Below are 9,440 nucleotides of genomic sequence, written 5' to 3'. Positions count from 1 at the left end.
GGTAGAAAGGGGATGGGAGGGTGTCCATTGGAATACATGCAATATGCCTAATTGCTTTAAAGCTTTGTAATTCACTTACGAGAAGCAGTTTTCCTATTTTCTTGTGTTGTAGGCAAGAATTTTTTAGCAGCACAAGAAAACTTTATGATTATTAAGGTGAATTTTGAAATTTAAAAAAGAGAATCTTATTTAACTTGTGCTGGCTACCAACCACAGCGTAAGGGACTTTGGGTTTCTTTTGAGTTACATAATAAAGCTAGCTCATTAAACTTGCATGTAATTTAATATATATATTTTTTTGGTGATGAAATTTAAACTCGCATGTAGAAATTTTTTTGTTCTAGTAAATAAAGAGTCTTGAACTTGAGACCACAATCATACCAAATATCCACTTAACCGCTAGGTCACCAGGCTCATTATTAACTTGCATGTAGAGTTCTTAATAACCCATTGACATTTTAGTGTCCGAGTTTTAAAGGCCAAGTATTTCCTTCGATCTATTAGATTGGCATCTTAATTTTCTTTTAAGAAAGGGTCATGGATATGGAATGTGTCAAAACATATTATTCAAACTCTAGAACTGTAACTATATTATATTTTCCTGGTTAATGTTGTAGATTCTATCAGGAAAATATCTTTTCCTTTTACCGTCCACAAACTATTGACAAATTCACTTGAAACCTTAAGATAATTAGTGATAATTACTTGGGCATCCTTTGTAAGCCTGTGCTATGGCCAGATTGCTTGGAGGTGTTGATTCAAGGAGGGAGTCCTCTGTAGCTTCACCTCTTTCAGCGGTACATCGATATCTTGGCTATGTTTTAATGCCAAGAATAAAAAAAAAAAAAAAAGAATGAAAAAAGAGATTAAAAATGAAATTAGAGGAGTCAAAGATGGAAGATGGGTGAATGAGAAAACTCTTCACCTATTACTTAAATTGATTTGGCCATAAGGGTAAAACAACAGTGTTTTCCATTTCAACTTCTAACAATAGACTAGAACCATCAGGTTTCTTGGAACTTTTAGTAAATTTGTCAATAGTTTGAGGTGTCAGCAATATGGCCATAGTACGGGGGTGTCTAAGTAATTTCTCATATAATTATTATTATTTTCACCCTTCAGATATATCTTCTTCTCATCCCAATGCTATCTCGTAAGGACTATCTTGAGCTAGCCACATTTGCTTATCCAATTATAATTTGTGATGAAAGCTTTGTGAAAGAACCATGTGAGGATGATTGGGCTTGTTTGAGAAGTAACTGGGATTAACAACCATAGATTTTTGGACTGATTGACAAGAGTAGGCAGACTGGTTGGATCAATACAATGTATTTTTTCTTTTGGGATGAATCAATACAATGTATTTCAATGGCCACGGGAATGGTTTTTTATTCTTATTGATATTAGCACTCGTATCAAATCTTTTGGACTTGTAAATATTATGAAAGAAAATAGATCATTGATTTCTAGTTCTTCTCAATAAGTTTAAAGGATGTTGCTTGAACTGTAAAATCTCAACTATTATGGTCACTCAACAGCTCAAGAGATTAAACACGAAGCCAAAAAAAAAAAAAAAAAAAAAGAAGTCTGTATACCTGTTTAACACTTCAGTATTGTCACATAACAGTACATGGGTTGGTTCATGGGATAAAAGGACCACAAAAGCATCCCATTGATACAATTTTCACTTAAAATGAGTAGAGAAAATAGGTAAAATTACAAAATATGCCATTTTGTATTTATATTCATCTTTGCTTATTTATGTAAATTTACTAGAACTTTTAATCAAAGTTTGAGCTAACTTTCTTACTTTGGATTAAAATTTGGTCATTAAGATGTATGTGGGATCCTCTATTCATAGCAGTTTGTATCGATATTGAGATAATGATGCAAGTTCTTCCCTTTTGAATAAGATAAATTCATATCTGAAGGAAGTTGACAATAAATTCTTTCAAAATTGGTTATTTATCCCTTTATCAGAGGTGTTCCAAAAATGCTTGTGATCCGAGTAAATAGCTTCACGAATGAATGGATCAGATCAAATTGAAATAGAAAAAAATTATACAATAAGTTATACGTTTCACCACTACTTCGTGGAAAATCGTTAGGTATGAATATACCTTAATTTGATTACTAAAACCATGGGTCCCTTCATCGGTTTTAAGTAGTTAACCATTTTCACTAAAACCTTGACATAATAAGGCTTACTACTCTTTGATCTTTCTATAGACTCAAATTTGCATACTATTTTTTCTCTTTAATAGTATTTTTTTTTTGTAGTTAAACAGAAAGAAATAAATAAACCAATGGTCCATATAAACAAATTTAATTTTCTATTTTTGAGGTTCTGCCAGGGCTTGGATATGAAGGTATAGAATTGAAACCTACCCTGGCTTCTTGGGAATTGCAGGGTTTACCAGTATTTTGAAGCTTTTTTGAAGATTTTCTAATTCATTAAGATATAGGGAAAAGTAATGACATCTATCAAGAAACAATTGCATACAATAAATTCCATATAACAATGATAGAAAATCTCTTGGATCAGTGGAGATTTTAACCCTCTTGAACCACCTTCTCATCAGATGTTTCAACATATTTCTTCCAGAACCAATGGTTCTGCCATAGGAACACTATCTCCTCTATGGGGACTTGTTTTGTTTCTGGCAAGAGGAAGTAAATGAAGCAACTCATAACCATAATCAAAGATGCAAACAGCAAGAAGATTCCATATCGAAGGTGGCAGAGAGACACTAGGAAACACTGCGCAACCAGAGCTGTAAAGAAAAGGTTATTGCAGACTACTATGCTCTGCCCAGCTGATCTTGTTTCCAAAGGGAAGAGTTCACTTGGTACTAACCATCCTAGAGGTCCCCATGACCAACCATAAGCAAGGACAAAAGCACAAATCATAACAACTAGGATGGCTCCATATGATTTAGGTAGTTGCACTCCATGTCCAAACTTGAGGCCCAGAACAATGGCCACCACCAGCTGTAGAAAATAAGAAGACCTGTTAGTGTTAATTTGCAGGGGATTTCTTATTTTTAAAAAAATACCCTCTTAGGTTTTAATTTCGGCTGCTATTTTGGTTCGTAGCTAAAGAAATGAAATAATTCACTTCCCCTATGGATTCACAATTACCCTCCTAGGTATTATTATTTTACAAAATACAAGAGATTTCAGTTCTTTGGCTGCAAACCCGAGTAGTAGGAAAGTTTCTACAACCTGGGTAGCATCAAAATTTCATCTGTAGGGTTATAGGAACTTTCTTGCTACCTACACTTGTGACCAAAGAAATGAAATAATTCACTTATCCTTGGGTTCACAAATACCCTTTTAGGTTTTTGCATTTTCCAAAAAGGTATACTCTTTGAGATTCCATTTCTTTGGCTGCGATCTCGGGTAGCAGCAAAATTTATCCATTATAAGCACACAGAGAGAGAGAGAGAGAGAGAGAGAGAGGAATACCATGGAGATGATCATTTGGCAACCAGCTTCCATGAAGAGGAACCTTCTACCTTTTCTATCAACAACATACATTGAAATGAAGGTTGCAACAACAAGCATACTACTTGTAATGATAGACGAGTAGAGAGAAGTGTTTGATCCAAAACCCAGGCTCTGAAAAATGACAGGAGCATAGAAGAGTATGGAATTCATGCCAGTGAGTTGCTGGAAAGCAGGGATACCCAAAGCTCCAATCACAAACTGTGGACGGTTCTTTCTTGCCAAAAGGTTCCTGAAAGGATTCTTAATAGCTCTTGCTGCATCACTAGCTAATTGGAGATCTTGAAACTCTGCATCTACTTTGGTGGTTCCTCTAATTCTTTCCAAATTCTTTCTTGCTTGGTCTAGTTTTCCTTGCTCAACAAGGCTATTGGGAGTCTCAGGAAGGTAAAGGCCTCCAATAAACATAAGAGCAGCAGGGACCATGGCTAGACCAAGAGACAATCTCCAACCCCATGGGTGGATTTGGTCAGTGAAGTAATTGATGATATTGGCAACCAGAATGCCAAGGCAGGTGGTTAGTTGGAACAGTTGGTTAATCATTCCCCTGATCTTCGGCGGCGCCGTCTCTGAAAGATAGAGAGGGACAGCTTGATTCCCAAATCCAATGCCGAAACCAAGAAGGATACGGCCTATAATGAGCATTGCTATGTTGATAGCACAACAATTCAAGAGGCCCCCAAGGAAGAAGCTGACTGAACCAAAGAGAATGCTTGCTCTTCTACCCTTAGTTCTGGTTAAATATGAGGCCCCAAATGTGGAGACAAGGCCGGCAAAGTAGAGAGAGGAAGTGAAGAGTGTGAGGACCTGGTTATCATACTTGCAGTAATCTGTCTCATTGAGAGATCGTTGCTTCCTTGCATAAATTTTGGGGAAGAATCGGATCAAGAAGTCATCCATGGAAGTCACACCACCTGAAACACAATCGAAAGGAAGATCAATCGACAAGGAGAAAGGTCTTCCTAGGTGCACAATGTAAAGGAACTTCAGCTAATATTTTGTTGGGGACATGTTTCCTGTGGAGGAGTGCAATTCTTGTGCGTGCACAAGGGCTAGTGAGGGTACACGAAGAAGCATCAACAGAGGTGTCATTTTCCATTTCAAAAGAGACTAGTGAGACACACAAGAAAGTATCAACAAGCATCAACAGAGGCATCATTTTCCAACCCTAAACCCTCTTATAATATCTCTCCTCCTTGACATGAGTGCTCCCTATACACAAACCACCCAGTTCCCATCCTATGCTCCCATTGGTTAGTCATGAATCCCATTACACATTGGCAGCGTGTAGATCCCCTTTATGTTGAGTGTGGATCATGTCCTTATACGAGAATGAGTGATTCTCGTACGATGCTTGATCGACACTTGACTCCACTTAATCTCTCTCCCCTTTTAATTTGATTTTTATTTTTAATGGAGTCCAAGTGTGGATCAAACACCGCACGAGAATCATTCTCATACTAGTACTTGATCCGAACTCTATTTCATTATAGACAGTTCACCTTAGTTATGCCATGCGAAAAGATGATATGACTATTCTAATTAATGGATATTTAGGGGATAATAATGTATGAGATAGCCATACTTCAAATTTTATATATCCTCCCACTTGTTTGAATGCAATCTCTCACTAGTTTTTAAAATTTTCATTGCTCTACTTTGTTTGGCTGTTTGGAGTATATTTGTCCACAAAACTTCAATTCCCATATGATCAAGACAGATATTTCATTTTGTGCTGATTTGAGCATATCAAGAACAAAACACTATTGTTAAAATAACAATTTTTGGTACAGAGAATCTTTAGTCTTTCCGGATAACAAGGAGGTCAACTAAAAATCACCACCTCTGCTTTGCTGTCGGTGAGCATAACCCCGTGGGGCAACGAAAAAAACAGAGACAAGAAGGTATCAGTCACCTTAGAAACCGATATGAATAAAAAAATATCGGCATGGATTGGCAATTTTACCCTTGGTTTTCATAAAAAATCAGTTTTTTAAAACTTTTTTACTCCTATGGGATCCCTCCATACCGATACTAAAACCATGCATGAAACATTGAAACAGGGAGAGTGTAATCCATAATTGCTATGTTTCTATATTATAATTTGATAAAATATTTAAATTATGGAATTTAATTATACAAGATTCAGTTATAGAGAACCTCTTAATCTTAGATTTATTGTCTGGTTAGTATTATCTTTTGAGTATACAAGAATTTTTTTATATTTAAAAATAATATAAAACAGTTGGGTTGTTTTGGACCACTTGATCGTTGATCTAGAAAAACTAAAACTATAAACCTAGTCATGAGAGTCATGACTCATGACTCATGAGTCACAATTGAAATGAGTCCTAGGTGATGCCTTACAATGGTTCCTTCGTATCAGGTTCTCGTATGAGAATCATTCTCATATGATATTTGATTCACGTTTAGAATTTCAAAAAATAGAGAGATTGAGTTGAATCCAAGTATTGATCAACCACGAGAATGATTCTCATACGAGAACTTAATCCATCATCCTTCCCTACATGGTAGCACCTATAGCTCAAGGTTGAAAAGACTGAACATGCACCCTAACACATGGACTCATATTCTTAAATCCTCCTAACTATCAGATACCGCGTTAGGGGTCCAACGCTTTAGAGAAAATCTTCGTTGATAATCCAAAATCCATAAAGGAAGCTGCCAGCTGGTAGAGTGAGAAAGAATAGATTACAGAATAGGGGATTTTTTTTTTTTTTTTTTTTTTAGGAAAAGGAAAATGTGAACTTTTCAGAGTTGAAGGGAGGAACTTGTCAAAATCAGCGATTTTTCATAGCCAATCAGTCCCCAACTTGAGTTCCATACCCACTAAGTGGGCACTGGACTGGACAACTCCTGGGGTACCCTACCTGCACTGTCTTTGGCTATTTGGCCTTTTGGGTAGGGACACAGAGGAACTCCTAACAAGCAGGATGAGCCACTACAGGACTGGACAGGACAGTCCCAGATTCTTCAAAACCAAAACTTGCAGAGGGGAAAAAGGAAGGAATTGCTCAAGATTTTCATAAATTCTCCAACAAATTAAGGCATCAAATCAAACCAACCCACCTATCATAACAATTATGACACAACCCACATCACAATTTGATATATATATATATATATATAGAGAGAGAGAGAGAGAGAGAGAGAGAGAGAGAGAGAGAGCTTACCAGAAACACCAAGATCATATCCGAAAAGAGAACCACCCAGTGCAGCAACACAGCAGGCGAAGACAAAAGCCTTCGTGATTCTGTACTCATAGAGGTGAGCCCTCTTTGCTGCCTCTGGGTCCACAAATCCTCCACCCGCCATTGATGAGCAAGATGAACAGAGCCCTCTATTACTCTCTCTGTGTTCAAAGCTTTCCTAGATCTGTCTCCGATGACATAAAATTAACAAAAGGAAAACCCAATTCCCACAGAACAAGAAAGAGGAATAAGGCAATGGGTACTCCTCATCTCAAAGGAAGAATTACCCAGATGATTTATATCTGGACCAGACTTCACAGTCAATTACTATGAAAATGAAAGACTACAAGGAGCTGGACTTGAACTGTGGAGCAGGAGACTTGGTGGGGAGATTGGAGAAGAAAGACTAATTTATAAGGAAAAAAGAAAAAAGAAAAAATCTTAAAGAAGAGAAAGCCACCTAATCTCAATTGGCAAAATTATATTAGGAACTGGAACTCCTATTTAAATGCCCCATTTATCGGGTCTTTTGGATTAACGCTTCTCTTTTCACAAGCCCCTATTGTGTAAAAAACGTTTTTTCTTTGGACAGGGAAGTCAAAGAAGTTATCCATCCACATCATACTTGCCATTTTGGTCCAAATAGTTGTCTACGAAGTTTTTTATTTTTAATTTTTGGATAAGTTTTATTGTCTAATAAGTTAATACCTCTTATATGGGAAATCATTCTGTGACACCTCATTGATGAGTTACTCAAAATTCTCTTTCTTACTATTAGGTATTGATGGCAATAGGTTTGGTTTCGGTGTTTCAGTTCAGTCTTGATTTAGTTTAAGATACCGTGTGTGAAAATCAAAATCAAAATCAAAATCAAAATCAAAATCAAAATCGTAATTGTAATTGAATAAGTTTTTATTTTTAAATCAGAGTCGAAATGATTCAAGTTTGGATTTAGTTTGATTTTTATTTGGTTCTTTATTTTGGTTTTGGGACCTTTTTTAGGAATTTGGACCAACTTTTTATATCTCCAACAACAAAACCCTTGCTATTACGAAATATGTTCTCTTAATGGTAGGGGGATGGTACTTTGGCATCTTTTCTCTCTCCTCTCTTCATATGAAATGAATTTGCCTCCCACCTATGTATGAAACAATTCCATCCAAGGTGTTAATGCATCGTATCGGTCACCGTTGATATCAATTAAACACCAATATAGATCCAATGATATCTTGTTCGAATTGGATAAAAATACAAAAGAAGTAACATTTTTTTATCAATACCACCTATACATATACATTATGTCAGAGTAGACATCAATAGCTAAAATCTTGATTTCATTTCACCTAATAAGTGTGCTCCTCAATGTCTCTTGTTCAAAGAGGCATCTCCCATACTATTATCCATATTCCAATAGCCATGTCTTCTAAAAATTTATTTTCTGTGGTTTGTTCATCTTTGGTCATTAACGATGTAGTATATGAATGAATTCAAAATTTTTAAAAATTGGAAAACAATTTTAAAAGGGAAAAATTTTTTGTTGTGGGGGGGGGGGGGGGGGGGGAGTGTACATATCTGCTATGTCTAGATACATGGGATGAAATGATCACCCAACCCACATGAAATGTAATATAAAGTCACTGTTGCTCATGTTTCCTTGCATGCTCAGGAGCTATGCTCCCCATAGAAACATTTACCTATATTAAAATTAGGGAATAAGAATGTTCCATGGTCACGTCTCTACGTCTAGACACATATGGGCATCAAAAGACTACCCTACTCCTTACCCGTGCTGATTGGTGCTTCTAGCTACCCTCCCATTGGCTTGCCCGAGTGTCAAATGTCTTTATTTTATCCAATCAACTTCCTTGCTGAATAGAGTTATAGACGGTGTGTTGATTTGGAGGTGCATTCCATTTTCATGGGGGAGGGGGCCAATCATTTCACTCTCTATGTATCTAGACGTAGAACACACTCTTATACAGAAATCATTTCCAAAAAAAAAAAAGTACTACTGGCAAAATAATTTCTCAGAAACAAGGTGCGTGAAAAGACAACATTACCATATGCACTAGGGCAATGAAGATGCTGATGCACACCCTTCATTGGTCTAGCGCTGGTGTTTTATGTGCCAACATGATATATATTTTTCTATAGTTGCAATTCCTTAGGCCTATAAGACTACTTTCGTTTTTGTTTTGGTAAAAACTCTACTTTCTTAGCCTTCCTAGTAAAATCTGTGTCTCTATCTAAAAGATGTGATAACTACGCCAAATAATAATTAATCATGTTTACCGCTGATGTAAAAGAACAGTAGATCAAGAATTTTAGTCTCAATGTGTATCTAATGCATCAGACTCTTGTGTAGAAAATTCAAAGATGAGAACTACGTAACATTACCCCAAGAATTTTAGTCCCAATGTTTTATTGCGTTCATATCAAGGGAACTGTGTTCACATGCTTTCGTTACATCAGATGAGCTGTGTTCATGATTCAAGGATTATTTCATAAAAATTTGAGGGTAAAGCCCTTAAGAATTCGAGTTTTCTATGTGAGAAAAAAACAAGTAATAATTTATAATTTCTGAGGTTACAATTTAATTATATAAATCTCACACAGTCAGTCAGAATGGGTGTCTTAATCAATTATATGATTTCAAAAGTCAGATAACTGAGTTGACTAAATATTCCAGGGCAACCGAGTGGGCCCACATATCACTATATC

The 9,440-nt window shown here is 36.3% G+C and overlaps 1 protein-coding gene across 1 annotated transcript; it reads right to left on the bottom strand.

Annotated features, from left to right (window-relative positions):
• Positions 1-2,462: 2,462 nt before the first annotated feature.
• LOC122062029 (sugar transport protein 14-like) lies at positions 2,463-7,179 on the bottom strand. The gene is made up of 3 exons (XM_042625664.1): positions 6,702-7,179; positions 3,469-4,421; positions 2,463-2,991 (listed from the first exon to the last, which is right to left on the bottom strand). The coding sequence occupies exons 1-3, from the start codon at positions 6,841-6,843 to the stop codon at positions 2,554-2,556; spliced, it is 1,533 nt and encodes a 510-aa protein (XP_042481598.1). The 5' UTR covers positions 6,844-7,179; the 3' UTR covers positions 2,463-2,553.
• Positions 7,180-9,440: the final 2,261 nt, after the last annotated feature.

Source organism: Macadamia integrifolia, chromosome 2 (assembly GCF_013358625.1).
Source record: "Macadamia integrifolia cultivar HAES 741 chromosome 2, SCU_Mint_v3, whole genome shotgun sequence".
Classification (NCBI taxonomy): Eukaryota; Viridiplantae; Streptophyta; class Magnoliopsida; order Proteales; family Proteaceae; genus Macadamia; species Macadamia integrifolia.
The sequence above is the reverse complement of the archived record's forward strand: the minus strand, read 5'-3'. Positions and strand labels throughout refer to the sequence as shown.